This window comes from Desmodus rotundus, chromosome 2 (genome assembly GCF_022682495.2).
Source record: "Desmodus rotundus isolate HL8 chromosome 2, HLdesRot8A.1, whole genome shotgun sequence".
Taxonomy (NCBI): Eukaryota; Metazoa; Chordata; class Mammalia; order Chiroptera; family Phyllostomidae; genus Desmodus; species Desmodus rotundus.
Window position 1 is genome coordinate 207,686,283 of NC_071388.1, and position 15,175 is coordinate 207,701,457.

Sequence of the window (15,175 nt, forward strand, 5' to 3'; positions counted from 1 at the left end):
TACACATCATCCCGAACAACACGGCGCTGAGTTCCACCCGGCGCGCGCTATGCCCCAGGAGGGTGTCAGTCCAAGCTGCATCTCCGATCTCACGCAGGTCAGCTGCGGCAGCCCCTGCTGCCTCCCAGCGGCCTCGGCCGGACACCCGCCCAGACCGAGCGGCTGCTTGGCACGTGGGGCACGAGCACCAACACGTGGGGCACACTGTTCAGACATGGGCCGCCGTGTGGCTTTGCGGGGATGGAGCCGCCGCCTTGGGGGTGACGGGGCGCCAAAAGGCCACGCAAACCAGCTGCCTTCCATGCCTGGCACCAACTGTCCCGGCCAGACCTCACGGGACGAGCCCTGCCCACGGAAGCTGTCCGAACGTTAGAAACATGAACGCTGTCGGAAATGCGGCTCTGTAGCCTCGTTACTCGTGACAGATGCTGCCCTGGCCATAGGCCACACCCTGAGACAGTAGCTGACAGTAACAGGATGAAGCCACCGTCCCACCTTTAGCTCAGCCGTGAAGACTTTCCTCTCCTCACGCGTGTTTCTCACGTGCCCTGTGCCCTGGGGCCTGAGTGCACCCGTGAAACACATACATCAGGTAAAGGGGAAGGAGTGGCGGGGGCTCCCACATCTGCCCCAGTGAGATGCTGCTGTTCCTTCTGACTCAGCTGGCTCGTCACAGTGGACCATGCAGCTCAAAAATTCCTCTGTGTGCAGGTGCCGGAGGGTTCCGCAGTGGTAAGCAGGGTCCCCATGGCGCCCGTGGCCAGGGGACCGGGACTGCAGGCGCGTACGCGAGCCCCCAGACTTCGGGGGCTCTCTGCGGCACGAGGGCCCAGTAAGACTCTCCCAGGTCTCCCTCTGGGCCTAGCAGCAGCTGAAGGGCCAGGCTGCACGCAGACCCTCGGGTGACTCCTACAGCTAAGGACGGCCCTGAGCACAGGGGACCTGGCCTGGGGACAGAGGCACCGTCGGGGGGACCTAAGACCCAGGACACAGACACCCGCCTGGTGGTAGCACCCAGCTAAGGGAGGCGCTCGGGGGCTCGGACGGACGGAAGGATGTGGAAGTGCCTGAGCCCGACTGTGCGCGTTTGGGCGTCTGTTCCCAGGCTCTGGGGAGGCAGCTTCTGCACTGTGTCCTGGGACGAAGCCTTTGTCCGGCCAGTCCACCCACAGGCGCTAAAGGCTGTCCCGTGCTGCCACCTAACGGTGACACCCAAACTGACGGATGCCCGAAGGTAGATGGGAGCAGGGCGTCAGAGGCCCCGGGTCCCTGTGTGCGCCTGTGGTGGAAGGGGGCGCCGTGCCCGCCTGCCCGCCCGAAGACCGCCACCACGGCAGCTCACGCGTTCCCAGAGAAACAGAAACGGACAGCTCGGGGTCTCGCATGAAGCAGCACCAAGACTCTGCCTCTCCAGGACCAGCTCTGTCGGTCCCGCCCTGGGAACCCTCAAGTCATTTTCTCTAGGTGGCTGGTCCTCAGCCAGCCTGGGGCGGGGGTGGGGGTGGGGGGGCAGGGTTCGCTTCAGTGCCATTCCAAGCCTCTCGTATCGCCAGGCCATCGGAGGCCACTGACTCTGGCTGGAGCCTGGGGGACGCGCACTGTCCTTGCCTCGGGCCCAGCCCACAGCACCCAAGTGGCATCTTGTAAACAGGTTTCTTTTATCAGCTGGCATTGTACCTGCTTCATTCTTTCCCTCTACGAGTCAGGCGCAATCGAAGACTCCCGGCGAGCAGAGGTCCCCATCAGGGCAGCTTCGCCAGACTTCTGAACCCCTCCCTCCGCGTCAGCACCGGGTTCCAAAGCCAGCCCAGCCCAGCCCAGCGCTAACTTGGGCCGATGTGAAGCTGTGTCTACAGGGTGAAACAGACCCACCAGGCAGACGCACCTTTCACCTGCTTCACGCTCCTCAGGGCGTACTTCAAGGTCGCCAGCGTGCTGGCTTTCCCCTTGGCCTTCTTGTCTGCGGGGAGGTGGACCTTCAGCTCCTTGAGCGTCCTGATCAGCTCCTTGTGCGAGTCGGCTTTGGCGGACTGTTCACTGCTATGGAGGCCGAGAAAGAGGGGGTCAGACCTCCGCCTCCGGGCCACTTTCTGAAGAGACGCACGTCAGGCCCAGTCTCTCCGCTAGGCCCAGGACACCTTGGTCCGCAGGCTCCTTGCGGTGCCCTGCAGGGGGGGCAGTGGCACCCCTGGCCTCGCCCAGGTGAGCAATGACATAAATGGAGCTGTGTGAACATGGACTCAGAGCGGCCATGGCCAAGGAATTGCCTGTGCTCGCAACCCCAGACCTCTGGAACGCGCGGAGCGCTGCTTACGAAGATGACGAGCGAGCGGGTAGTACAGCTACCAGACTGGAAGTCACAGCAGTGCTTCAAAGTAGCACCACCGCGGCACCTTGTCCGCGAGAGAACACCGCCCTCCCTCCGCTGATGTAACCGCTCCCTTCCCCATCCCACAGACGCCCCTGGCCTGTGCCTCCTGCTCGGGACACTGTTTGGGTTTCTGCGGCATCGGTGTCCTGAACGCCTGTTCTGTTGACTCTCAAATAAATGCCTGCTGCCTCTCGCTCCGGCCGTTTATTTCTAGGTTAACACCTACTGGGCGCCAGCAGCACCCTCACCGGTTGTGACAACCAAAAGTGTCTCTAGACGGAGAAGACTTGCCCCTGGGGGACCACTGCTTCAACCCAAGTGACAAGTGAGATGTCCCTCCAACTCTTGGCTGTGCCCAGCAAGGCCTGCTGGTCGACCCTCCACCTGGCTGAGCTGACCGACGGCTGAGTTGGGCCCTCCCTGTCTGTCTCAGCTAGAAAAGGGTCCTGTGATGCTGATCACAGAGGAAAGCAGGGGCATGCTGGGGCGTGGGTGAGCACGATGACCCCAGGAAGACCCCTGAGAGAAGAGGAGATGTAAAGAAAGACCTTTGAACTGCAGGAGCAGAGACAGGGAAGCAGGGCAGGTGGGTACCTGCTGAGGGAGGGGGGCCTGTGCAGAGCAGAAGGTACCAAGAGAATGACGGACATTCTCCAGGTGTCTAGGTGACGGGCGAAGTGCCCTGTGCCCAGGACCAAGAGCTGGCTGTTGTTCCAGCAGGCTGTGACAATGTCTGCGGGTAGGAAATTAAGGATACATTTGTCACAAATATTTCAACAGGGTGAGGAAGTTCTGGGAGATGTGTTTCAGACGCAGACAAGGTCTGCTGGGATAGAGCTGGATGGGTGAAAGACCCAGGGCAGCGTGGGGGGCCCTGGGCAGCCCTTGGGGACAGACGGTCAGTGTCTGAAGGGGCTAACAGGTTCTAGCAGAATCATAAATGAGTCACATCCCCCCAGAACCTGACCTCCAATGACAGGTCTCTGGGTTTCCCCAGAGACCCAAGCCCAGCAGGTCCCACGGCCTCACCTGCAGCCACTGGTGGAGGGATGGTGCTCGGACTTCGCCAGCATCAGGCTGAAGGTGTCCGGACTGTGGGGATGGGAAACAGAGACAGAGCTCAGAGACCGTTGCGCTGCGTCTCCCCCACACACCCGCTGGGACGGGCTGGATCCCACCACCACGAGAAACGCAAGGTTAAGGTGGAACGGCCACATCAGACCGTCGGGGACCCAAGGCTAAAGGGGCAGACCCATGCTGTCTGCAGCACGCGGAGGCCGACTGGCCGCCTGCTCTACCTCGCCACGCCGGCCGCTGCTCTGCGGGGGTCGGACTTGCGGCATCAGCCGTGGCAGCAGTGTGAGGAAGGGCAGACCCCGGGATGTTCAGTCATTCTAACTTAACAAGGTTTTCAAAACTCTGGAGGAAAAGTCGATCCTCACGATTTAAAGATGGCAAACCCACCACAGGATGACGGAAACGAGGCCCCGGCGCCCCTACCTCCCGCGGGCGTCTGGCGGCTCCACCAGCATCCTCAGCTCCTTGCCGCTGTCGTCACAGTCGCTGCCCTGTGAGTCCCGCCCTGTGGAGCCGTTCTCCATGGCCTCAGTCCCGCTCGAGCCGCCGCTCATGTCCACGTCCTCCGGGAGCGGGGCCTGGCTAGGTGTGGGCTCCGCGGGCTCCCTGGCGGGGCTGCTGGGGCTGGGGGCAAAGCCAGCGAAGCCGTTCATGGTGGCCCTGAGGCAAAGGAGAGAAACGCCGTCAGCCAGAAAGGCACCGTGGCCACTGCCGCCATCACAGGGATGCCGGGGTGCCTTCTCCCTGTTTTGCCAAGTGTGTGGGTAGTCGCCGGCCACCTGCGGGCGTCTCCGGGCCTTCTCATTTGTCCTCAGTCGGGGAGGTCTGCCAGCCATGAACTAGGGAGGCGGTGGAATTAGGCAGCCTCAGCCCCTGACCTCGAGTGGCTGATGGCCTCTCCAGGAGGTGACAAGAGCCTTGATCACCGCGCAGCAGAGGGGACTTTGGGAAATATACAGACTCCCCCTGAGTGGCTGGCAGGGCCTGGGACCCTGCAGGTTGTCTGGGATCTCCCTGGATGAGGGGGCCACTGGGTTCAGAAATATTGGTCATCAAAAGCCACAGGAGACCCTGAAGCCAGGCAGTGGGCAGCGGGAGGCCCCTGAGATGAGGCTGCAGGCGGGGAAGGCTTTGGGGAGGGGGTGGCTGTGGGGAGCAGGCACCCCCAGTGAGGAGGTGTGCACGGGCAGGGAGCTCACAGGCTCCAGGCGATGCAACAGCCCCAGCACTAGGCTGCGGCGGTCTGAGTGGGCTGCAGTGGGGGGTGCAGAGGGGACGGTGGTCAGCAGGGAGCTCACACTCTGTCCGTCTGACACAGGCTATAGCCAGGGGCCACTGGAGCACTGGGGGCACCAGACTGACATTACTTAGTCTGCATGTGGACAGAAACTTGAACTTTGGGGCTTTGGGGGTGGGTGGGTGGAGGGGCAGGAGCTTGAGCCTGACCAGCGGGAAGGCACTCACGCTGACTCTGGAAGAGAGCCACACGAGTGGGAGGGGTCTGAGTGCAGTCTGAGGTGCCACAGGGTGAAAGGAGGGTCCGGGAGACGACTCCCGCGTCCGGCCAGAAGCAGACACCCGCTCAAACCAGAGAGCACTGGGGAAAACACCCCCCACCCCACCATGGAAGGGCGTGGTGGGGGTCAGGGAGCCACAAAAGCTGAGCAGCCTGGAGGCACCAGGTGTGGGGACAGAGAAGTTGCTGGCACCCTGGGCCTCTTGTGGCTGGGGTCACAAATCCCCTTCTCTTGCCTCCTGAACCCAGAGGTCAGGAGATCAGAGGGTGGGGGCCGCTGACACAGCTCCCAAAGGCTGGCCTTGGGCTCCCGGTAGGGAGGGGTGATCTGGAGGGCCCAGGCAGTGGCGTCTTCATGGAGGGGGGTCCCCAGGAAGCAGAATGTACCCCACAGCTTCCTGTGCTCAAGGAGACAGGCTGGACACCAGCCAGGCACAGGCTCCAGGGGACGGTGGCAACCACAGACACGGTGCTGAGGGCCTGACCCCATCCACTTCAAGCCGTCCTCATGGCCACCGTCCCTCACACATAGGGGATCTCCTCTGTCCCACCGCACGGATGAGAAAACAGGGAGGGGTCTCTCCCCGAGGCCAACGGCAGGTGACAGTCCTGGATCTCGGCCCGCCTCTCCCTGAAGACAGGGACTCGTGGGGAACCCAGCCACATAACTCTCTGGAGAACAGCGGGTCTGATCCAACCTCGTCTGCTTCACAAACGAGTGAACAGACAGGAGCCGACAGGCAGCTTTGAAAAGACTGTGGCGAGACCGGGTGCACATGCTCCCGGACAGCCCGGGGCAAGGAGCAACTCGAGGACAGCACCTGGGCCACAGGGGAAAACCAAGCAAAGATGGAGTCAGGCGAGCAGGTAAGGGAGGATGAGCTAAAGCCACAGACTGAGAAGAAAACACCACACGAGAAGGGAAAATGAAGACGACGAAGTTCAGAGTTGGTAAGGAAGAACATGCTTCAGCGACCGGAAGGCCAGCGTGAAAGCCCCATGCTTCCCTTTCTGGAAGAGACACCACAACGAGGAAGAGAGACCCGCTGAAATACGCACATGGAAAAAGCCACCTGCCCGCCAAAGCATCCCTGAGCACCGGGCAGAACGGTGGGAAGGCCTCCCCACATCTGGTTAAAAGGCTGCTCTCCAGGAAAAAGAAACTTCTACTTGCCCCACACAGCAAAACAAGCTGGTTACCCACCAAGGCCGGACAGCCATGCTGGTCTTGGGCAGCTCTGCGTGGCTCTGAGCCGGGAAGGTCATGGTCGAAGGGAGGAGACCTCAGATAAAAGAGACACCTGCTCACCAGGGTGTTCGGGCACTTATCAATTCCCGGGATCCCAGAGAAGCGAGGACACCACATCCCAGTGACAGGCAGGAACAAAACTGGCCGGGCTGCTCTGCCATCGGTCTCTGCACCCACGTTATGGAAGCGCTAACCAATGCAATGGAAGACCGACAGGGCTCATTTGTGTGAAGACAGAGAACACAGAAGAAGGAGCTATTCCCACACAGAGAAGGACCTGCATCTACAAACTCCCTTGGAAATCAGCAGGGAGGCTGCCCTGGCCTGGCACCAGCCTCAGCTTCCAAACTCGGCCCCGCCTAGCGGGTGTCAGCCATACCTTCCGCAGGGCGTTGAGGGAGGTCCTCTCTCCCCAGCTGCCCTGTCATGTGCCGGGGCCCACCCCGGGTCCAGCCGCTCCTCCTGGTGCCCGGGACTCGCCCTGCACAAACAGCACAGCCTTCACCCACCCCCCACCCCCGCTCCCCCTCACCCAGATCCTCTCCTCACTGCAGCGACACTGCCCGAGCTGTCCACACTGACCCCCAGGGCCTGGCATTCACTACGAAAGACGAAACCCGCAGGGCGGCACTTGGGCGCACCCACACCCACTAAAGAGAGGGGGATCAGACACGCTGACGTGGGGAAATGCTGGGACGTCACCAGCCCGTCGGGAACAGTGTGTAACAGCAACAGTGAGGCGGCAGGCCGCACGCACGCTGGGCTCCCGTAGAACATGCCGGCAGGGGTGCAGACCCGGCTGGCTCTTACCGCACATGGCACCCAGGGTGGTGGCAGGGTGGAGCGTGGGACACAGCCCTCCTGCCCACAGGAGCTCACACCCGGGCCGGGAGAAACGTCAGGCACACACATGGGGGGGCCAATGCTCAGTGCGACGGAGGAAGAAGCGGGCAGGGTGAGGACAGGGGAGCGGGCAGGCCCACGTCTCGGTGACAGGCGATATCTGACCTCGTACCTGAGCCCCTCAGCCATGCTCCCCCAGCCCGGCAGCACCTGGCTCCTTCCCAGCTGCTGCTGGGCACACCCACCATGGTCCTCCTGGCTTCACACCTCAGGCTGCCCAGGGCCTCTAGCTCTGACACCGTGCTTGGCCTCAGACGAAGAGCCACACCTTGGGGTGGGTCCTCACTTCACCAGCTGCTGCCAAAGAGCCTGAGAGGCCACTGGGCCCGAGGACAATCACTCTGCGGAGGTGAACTCTGACCGCGGGGGATGGGCCAGCAGATCAGTCCTCTTTCCATTCTCTCCTGAACGGCAGTTCTGAAGCTCCTCTTTCTGTCCTTCTTTCCTTTCTCCTTTGGACGAGGTCTCCTGGGCTGAGTGCCTGCTGGGTGCCTGGCTAGGGTGTCCTCTTGTGCCTCTACCTTCTCCTCCTTGCTTCTCCTTCCCTCATAGTCCCTCCCTGGGACAGCCCCTCCCAGGAGAGTGGAACTCTCTGCCCAGGCTTTGCTTCTGAAAGCGCCTGAGCTAAGGCAGACTGAAGAGTGTGGGCCAGCTGGACGCTAGAGGAGGAATACTCAAGGCAAAGATGGCAAGTGCAAAGGCGGGGAGTCTGAAGAAGGTGGCTGAGTCTGGAGCAGACAGGGTACGGCCAGAGGAGCGAGATCTGAGGTCAGGGCCAGAGTGGCACTGCAAAGGGGCAGAGCCGGGACTCCGGCTTCATTCTGCGGAGATGGGGGAGCTGCTGGGGAGTTCTGTGCAAGATCTGACCCACACCTTAGCAGGGCTTTGGGGTGGGGGCTGCCCGCTCAACTTCCTGGGCCCCTCCTATGTCATCCTGCAGCCCCCAGCACACAGCAGGTCCTTCCTGAGGGGCTGCGTAAGCAGCCCCTGAGTGGTGGGGGCTTCAGCAGGCCTCCCACTTCCCGACCGTGTGGTCCTGAGCAAGTCCCTGAGCTTCCCGTGCCTGTTCCCTTATCTGTCAGACGGGGCCACAGCAGCACCTGCCTCCGACAAGCTGCTGGGACGGCAGGGGACGGGGGCCAAATGATGTGGCCGTGAGAGGTGTCTGGGATGCAGTAAGTGTCCACCAGAGGCCAGCTTTCATCACTGCTGCTAAGCACAACAGGGACAGACACGGTAAGAGATGGTGTTTGTTGTAAAAGGAGGTATTTCACCGCCAGGGGAGCTGGCTGTGTGTAAAGGTCTCGGAGCGCAGCGGCCCCGCCCAGGCACACAGACCTCCTCAGGAAGGGGGCAGGCACCATGCACGGCTGTCCTCACACCCTGGGAGCTAGGCCTGGCTCCTCTCTGGCTCCTGGCTTTCACCATCCCAGCCCCTGGCAGCCTGTCTGAGCAGGGCTCACTGAGAAGGAGGGCCAAGACACCCTTAGGTGGAAGACAATCCTTTCACAAATACGGTCAAGCAAGCATGGCAGAAATGTGAAACAGCAAACCAAACCAAATCACCCCAAACTTCATCGTTCCAGAAAATGCGTCACTCCACACTGACAGCTCTAATGGGCCGATCCCATGCTGCCAAGTAGGCAAAACCAGTGTACCCGTCAAAGCAGACTTTGCCTCCCGCCTTCCACAGATGTTTACGGAGCACCTGCCTGTGCCAGCACTGCCCGGGCCCTGGGCAGCCCCGGGAACCCCAGGTTCCCAGCCCTGGGAGCGGTGTTCGTGGGCCAGGGTGCCAGAGGCCCTGGAAGGGGCTGCCAGGAGAGCGGGGCTGCCCCTCTGGCATGAGCTGCATACCTGCCCCTCAAGATCCCTCTGCTGCCCTCTTCCCAGGTATCCACACACTAGCTCTGTCCCTAGAGAACAGTCAGACACAAAGAAAGGAGCTCATCTCGGGCCCTGGACTCCGGTCATTCCTCCACACCTCTGGCAGCAAGGGCTGCCCCCGCGGGACAGAGGGACGCTTGTGCAAAGTACAGTCTGCGATGAGGTCATCGTCTGGGCTGAGCTGCCCAAGAATATGGGGGGGGTGGGGAGGCGGGCTGGAGGGGGGGGTGCCAAGGGCTGAAACTCTTCAACGCTGGTGGATGGGTTCGTGGGTTCCTTATACTGTCCTCTCTACTGTCACAAATGCTCAGTTTCCATAATAAATAGTAAAAAAAAAAAAAAAGGAACAAAAGCACAGCCTGGGCCCCAGTTCCACCTGCCATGGCCACCCCCAGGATGGGTAAAGGCTGCTCTGGCTCAGGAGCCTGGAGCCAAAGGGGGAAGTTCAAGTTCATTTCCTTGTGGATCACTGAAGGCGATCAACTTTTTGACACAGAAATATAAATACAAGCAGAAAAGTCCCAAATCATAAGGTCACAGCTTGATGCACATCCATGAATTGAGCACCTGTGTTCCCAGCACCCAGCCCCCCAGGGGCCCCAGTGACCCCCTGAGCCACTGCCAAGCCCTGCTCCCCACCTGCCAGACTTCTCCCAGCCTGGCTGACGCTGCCTGTCCTGGCACTTTACGTAACAGGATCCCAGAGCCTGTGTGCGCGGCCGCAAGCCGGCGGTGTTCTACAACCCCAGATTTACAGCCGTTTGCTTCTTCCTGGTAGGAGCCAAGTCCCTGAGGCCGGCCTGCTGTAATCTGAAGAAAATGTTTGTCCTGCTCAACAAACACCGCGCTCTCCATGGCAACAGCTGGTAACGGAGGAAAATGTGACTGCGGCGGCTAGCAATGGGGGGAAGGTGGCAGGGGAGCAGCGTATCCCGGCCTCTCCAGACCCTCCGGCGCTCTAAGTTCTGCCCGCGACTCCACAGACGCCAACACCGGCCAGCGCAGATCTGCAAGGACAATAAGGCCAAAAGCCAGCTGTCCCGCTGCAGCCCTCAGGGAATGAGCTGCCCTGGGGCCTGTGAACTCTGAGCTGTTCTTATCGCTCTCTGTCCAGCCAGAAGTCTCTGTCCAGCCAGAAGGGCACTAGGAACCTCCAGGCCTTCAAGGGCTGGAACCTGCTCAGCCTGCAGCATGGCCAGTGGCCATGACCCCGGCCCGTGACCGGTGACTGCTCGCTCACTGCCGCCTATTCGCACTCAACTTGGAGATACAATAACACACCTGTTACAGGTGTGCAGCAAGGAGCATAAAGAGTTAACAGAGGCCCCGTCAGGACCTTCAGGTCCCCCTCTGGAGGCACAGGTGGGCCAGTGTTTGCCAGGGAGGGCCGCGGGGCATCTGCATAGCTCTGGGATTATGTATTTCTCGTGAGTTCTGCTGAGGACGTAGTTATCAGTGTCACTCTCTTCTTCTGACTCAATTTGGAGAGGTCCTGCCAGTCGCTCACTGACCCGACAGAGCCTGAGGTTTGCTGAGGCCAGTGAAGTTACATCACCATTTAAAAACAGAGGCCAGATTTTTCTGAAAGTAAAGTATGTGCCTGAGAAATAGCACGAATGAAAAGAACCCTTTCTATTTCCTTCTGGCCTCATGGGAACATGCCGTACAGACCAACCTTACATGGCCTGAAGGCAAGAGCATGTCAGATGTCCGTGTAGTTGCCTGGGAAGTCCTTGAAACAGACCTCAAAGATGGCCGCACCTGATCCCTTCTTACAGATAAGGAAACTGAGGCCCGGGGGGCAGCTGAGTCACCCAGTAGCAGCCGCTGGCTGGCAGTAGGGCAGGCCTCCCCCACCCCATCTAGCACCCAGCCTCTACAGAGAGCCTGGGCTGTGTTAGTTCTGTACCAGTGAATCACACCAAGATGACAGTGACAGGTAACTCTGAACACCCACGGTACCGTCCCTGTGTTGGCATATCATACAGCTTTCCACTTAAAAAGGAGTGGAAAAGCTCCTTTTCCATCTTACCCATGCATCTTGTAAAAAGTGATTAGCTTTGTACTTAAAAATTTAATGGCCAATTAAAGCCTCAGGCACAGTTCCGTTGCCTTCCTGGCCAAACCCAGCCTGGGACCAGAAACCCTGGGGTGGGGGTAGGGGCACTGGTTTGCAGCCAGGGAGAAGTCAGTGGCCCTGCTCTGTCTGCCGGAGAGTGGGAGGTACTCATGGGGGCTTCTGCTGTGCTGCTGGGGTTCTTAACATTTGAGGGACCCAAATTCCAGCCCACTCAGGAGTAAGCACCCAATTTCAGGCTTTCAGAGAACCTCAGCAGCTCACCCTGACCCGGATCAAGACCCTCAGGATGAAGGGAAGCCCTGCAGCACCCAAGCTCGGGCCCAGCCCTGCCGAGATGTGCGCCCAGCAGGTGTCTGGGCCTCAGTGTCCTCATCCGTCAAGGCAAGGGGCTGCCCTGGATGATTTCCAGGGCACCTTCCGACTCAGTTGTTCTTTGGGTATGAATCAGCTTACCACACGGGTTTATTTGCGTGGGTTATAGAAACCATGGCAACAGAGTTGTCATCCTTAACCTGGCCTTCCGGGAGAGTATAGCAGGCTGCCACCTGCCCCCCGTCTATGGCCAGGACTTGGCAGCCAAGGGACACCCCAGAAGGATGGTGTGATTGCTGTATCACAAAGTAGGGCCCCCTACATCTACCAAACCCGGGGAGAGAGAATAAGAATGGGGGAGTCCAGCGTGGGCATAGGGGCACATGAGGTGGGCCTTCCAGCCCACAGGGTTCCCAGGCCTTCTTGTCTCTCTGCTCAACCACTGCAGGGGACCCACGGACCGTCCAGGCAGGGCTCTTAGACCAGCGCCCACCCGTGGCCCTTCCCCAGCTGGAGAAGTGGCTCTCTGGCCTCAGAGCAAGAAGCCAGTTTCCCTAGGGGCTCCCCATGTTCCCAGAAACAGTTGCACTGGCCCTTGGTTGCCTTGACCTTTCCCTGCCCATTAGACGAGGGAGGGGTCATAAAAGAAAATTATCTCTAGAAGGACAGGCCGGGGTGGTGGTCACAGCTGCTCTGTGACCTGAGACAAGTTGCTTAACCTCTCTGAACTTCAGTTTCTTGATCTGCAAAATGGGGATAACAGTACTCACCCATCCCTCACCACCCCCGCCCCGCCCCTCGGCCCTTTCCAAGTCTAGAAGGATTCCCATGACCCAGTAATCTCCGGGATCGCGCCTCCGTGGGCTGGCGGAGCCGCCGCCGTCCCCGGAGCCCGTCCGCTGGGACCCTAGACCCGCCAGCCCGCCGGCCCGGGGCCGCGCCGGCCGCCAGCGGTTACGTAACCAGCGAGCCCGCTGCGGGCCGCACTCCTGACCGCCCCAGCCCGGCGCCGGTCCTCCACGCCGCGTACTCACCGTGGAGCTGCGTCCTCGACTGTCTGCTGGTCGGCCCGCGCGTCTGTCCGCCGACCCCGCGCTTGCTGTCGCAGCCGCCGAAAGCACCGCGTCGTCCCCGGCGCAGCCTGCCGCCGCCGCCGCCGCAGCTGCCGCCGACTCGCTGCTGTCACATAGTGGAAAACGTGACCGCGCGCGCGGTGCCCGCCCTCGGCGCCCTCCATTGGCCGCGATGCCGCCTCATTTGCATACCGGGAGGCCGGGCCCGCGAGTATCGCGTGTCCATTGGTTGCGGTGCCTGTCGCTCTCTTTACATAAGACGCACATGGAACTCCATGTTCACCGCCTTGGTTCCTCAATGAAGACCGTTCCCCCCTCCTCGTCCTCGCAAGTGGTTCCTTCCACTTCCGGCCTCGGCGTCTTCCATTCAAGATAGCCCGCGTCGGCGGGCTAGGTGAGCGCGGAGTGGAGCGTACCACCGCGGGGCAGGGGACGGGGACCGGCTCCTACGCAACTTGGTCCAGTCGCCTGGGCAGACGAACTCCGGCTTCTGAAGCCCGGGACCCGGGAGGCCGCCACTTTCGGCGACAGGCCAGAGGCGCGTCCTTAGCGGCCACGGCGAGAAACTCCCTGAGGACATCTTTCATTCACGTTTCACATTCATTTACTCACTCATTCATAGCTACTAGGCGCTCGGCTGCCCAGGGGACCGACACCCGGCGGCCCTGCCTGAGCTCCTGGGGCATGCCCACCCAGGCCACCAATGCTGACACTTGTCCCAGACTTGTCCCAGGACTGTCAGCTTCCAAGAGGCCTTTCTTATTTTTTAGAACATGTGTCTCTGTTTTCGGTTCAGGAAATAGGAAGATTCGAACTACGGAGGTACCTACGAGGTACCTATGTATGAAATGAATGATGTCCCTGCCCCCAACCACGTCATTAGGAAGAAAGGACCGTATCTCGGAAAGGAAACTTAATCAAATACTGAATTGGGAGTCGTGGATTGTAAATTCACCAGCCCTGGAATTACCCGCAGAGGCTCCATGAAGTGTGAGTGAGAAAGGAAGACTCTCTGAAGGAAGGAAGGCACAAGGCACAGAGAGACAGAGCGCTGGTCCCTGGAGCACCTTGGCCGAGGCCATTTGTTCTTTCAGTAAATGCTGTTAGGGGCATGTTAAGCCCCCAGCCTTCTATCTAGCAGGGGTGTCCAACCTGTGGCCCACAGGGCGCATGCGTTCCCCAGGATGGCTGTGAATGTGGCTCAACACAAAATTGTAAATTCACTTAAAACTTTTTTTTTTTGCTCATCAGTTTGCACTAGTGTTTGTGTATTTAACGTGTGGCCCAAGACAACTCTTCTTCCAGTGTGGCCCAGAGACGCCACCCCTGGAAAGTGTCAGGAATGACCTGGTAGTGCGCCGAGAATTGCGTGTAGGACATGACTCGCGTGCAGGCTGCAAGGCAGCTGGGCTGCAGCAGCCTCTGCAGTGCCGGGTGTGGGGGAGCGCGAGGCTGTCCCTGAGTGGGTGAGGGGACACTAGCTGTCCCAGGAGCGAGGCTGGCAGCTTCTCCCTGCACATGTCCCATTCTCCTTCCCAGGCTCTCCTGGGGCCCCGGGATGGAAGGGAAGGAAGAGTTGTGATCCAGCTGCCTGCAGCCAAACCTACATTCAGGAGTTCTTACACCTTCTTTCCCTCCTCTTGACCAGTGTGTGCGACTCAGCTACAGAGGCAAACTAGGGCAAGTACCAAGTTCATCAGGACAAGTCTTCCCCCCTAGGCCATGGGAGGCCTGCTGTGTGGCTCACACTCCACTGTGCGACTGTCCCCTCCTCCTGCTTCTCTGCCACAGACACCAGGACACACTCCCCACACTGCTCTCTAACACACACACACACACACACCCCAAGCAAATCCAGACCCAGCTGCAGGGACACACCCACAGGTCCTTTTGTTTCTTCACTGTATATTGACGTCAATGGTGAGCTCCATTGTTCTGGAAACAAGTGTAAACAGACAGCTCATCCAGGCAGAGATTCTCCGGCCACTCGACTTTCCCTGGCCTTGCTCCACGTTCAGCCTGCAGCCTAAAGCCACATTGCCTCCCCAGATTTAGCCTTTTCTATTTTGATATTAAAAAGATTGAAACAGTTACTTTAGAAAGTAAATGTCGTGGGTTTCTAGAACTCCTCACAATCTAATTTACCTTCAGCGTCTCACGGTGAGCTTCTTCGCCCTTGTTATTGGACTTCCATTCGCTGCACAAATATCAGTTGACACTTGAGTTTGGGCCGTGCAAACATTCCTCTCGTTGGACCCTTTGCTTCCTAGGGTTTGCAGCATAGGAGTGAGGAGGCGGGTTTGGAGCCAGTTTCACCTAAGATGGGATGTGAGTCCCGGGAAAACAGGACAGACCTGGGCAGAAGCCTGCACTCCCGCTCCGACAGAGGAACCCTGAGGGGGGCAGACCCCCAGGACCAGGCCGAGCCGGAGCCCGAGGGTGCCTTTCTCCCTGAACAAGGTGGCGAGCGAGTGCGTGTGTGTGTTGGGCATTCAGGTGGCAGGTGGAGTGAATCCTTTCCTGGTCAGCCTACGCTGACCTGCTAATGTGTTGGGATTAGCTGTCTAGCACAGAGGTCTTGGCCAGACAAATGGCTGTTGGCACGGAGGGAGGCAAGCTGGCGAGAAGGAAGCCTGGGGGTGGGGTGGTAAACCAGTTCCCCAGCTGCCTGCGGAATGCTGCCCTGGAAGCGGCTGACCTCCGGTCT

General features: G+C 59.9%; 1 protein-coding gene and 1 long non-coding RNA gene across 4 annotated transcripts in view; one reads left to right on the forward strand and one right to left on the reverse strand.

Moving 5' to 3' along the window:
- The window catches only part of PER2 (period circadian regulator 2), a 34,711-nt gene extending 22,141 nt beyond the window's left edge, over nt 1–12,570 (reverse strand). For 2 of the 3 annotated variants that reach the window (XR_006656021.2, XM_053919298.1), the window contains exons 1-4: nt 12,430–12,570; nt 3,872–4,108; nt 3,401–3,463; nt 1,886–2,040 (exon numbers count right to left, since the gene is read on the reverse strand). Coding sequence is in view for 2 of the 3 variants with exons in the window: in XM_053919298.1 (XP_053775273.1) it covers nt 1,886–2,040; nt 3,401–3,463; nt 3,872–4,101 (448 nt within the window). In the remaining variant the exon portion in view is untranslated. The remainder of the gene's footprint in view (nt 1–1,885; nt 2,041–3,400; nt 3,464–3,871; nt 4,109–12,429) is intronic. The other variant, XM_053919299.1, reaches the window with a different exon arrangement.
- LOC128780285 (uncharacterized) lies at nt 6,947–10,900 on the forward strand. The gene is made up of 3 exons (XR_008426231.1): nt 6,947–7,858; nt 8,199–8,352; nt 9,782–10,900. It is a non-coding gene; the product is annotated as an uncharacterized lncRNA (long non-coding RNA).
- Nucleotides 12,571–15,175: the final 2,605 nt, after the last annotated feature.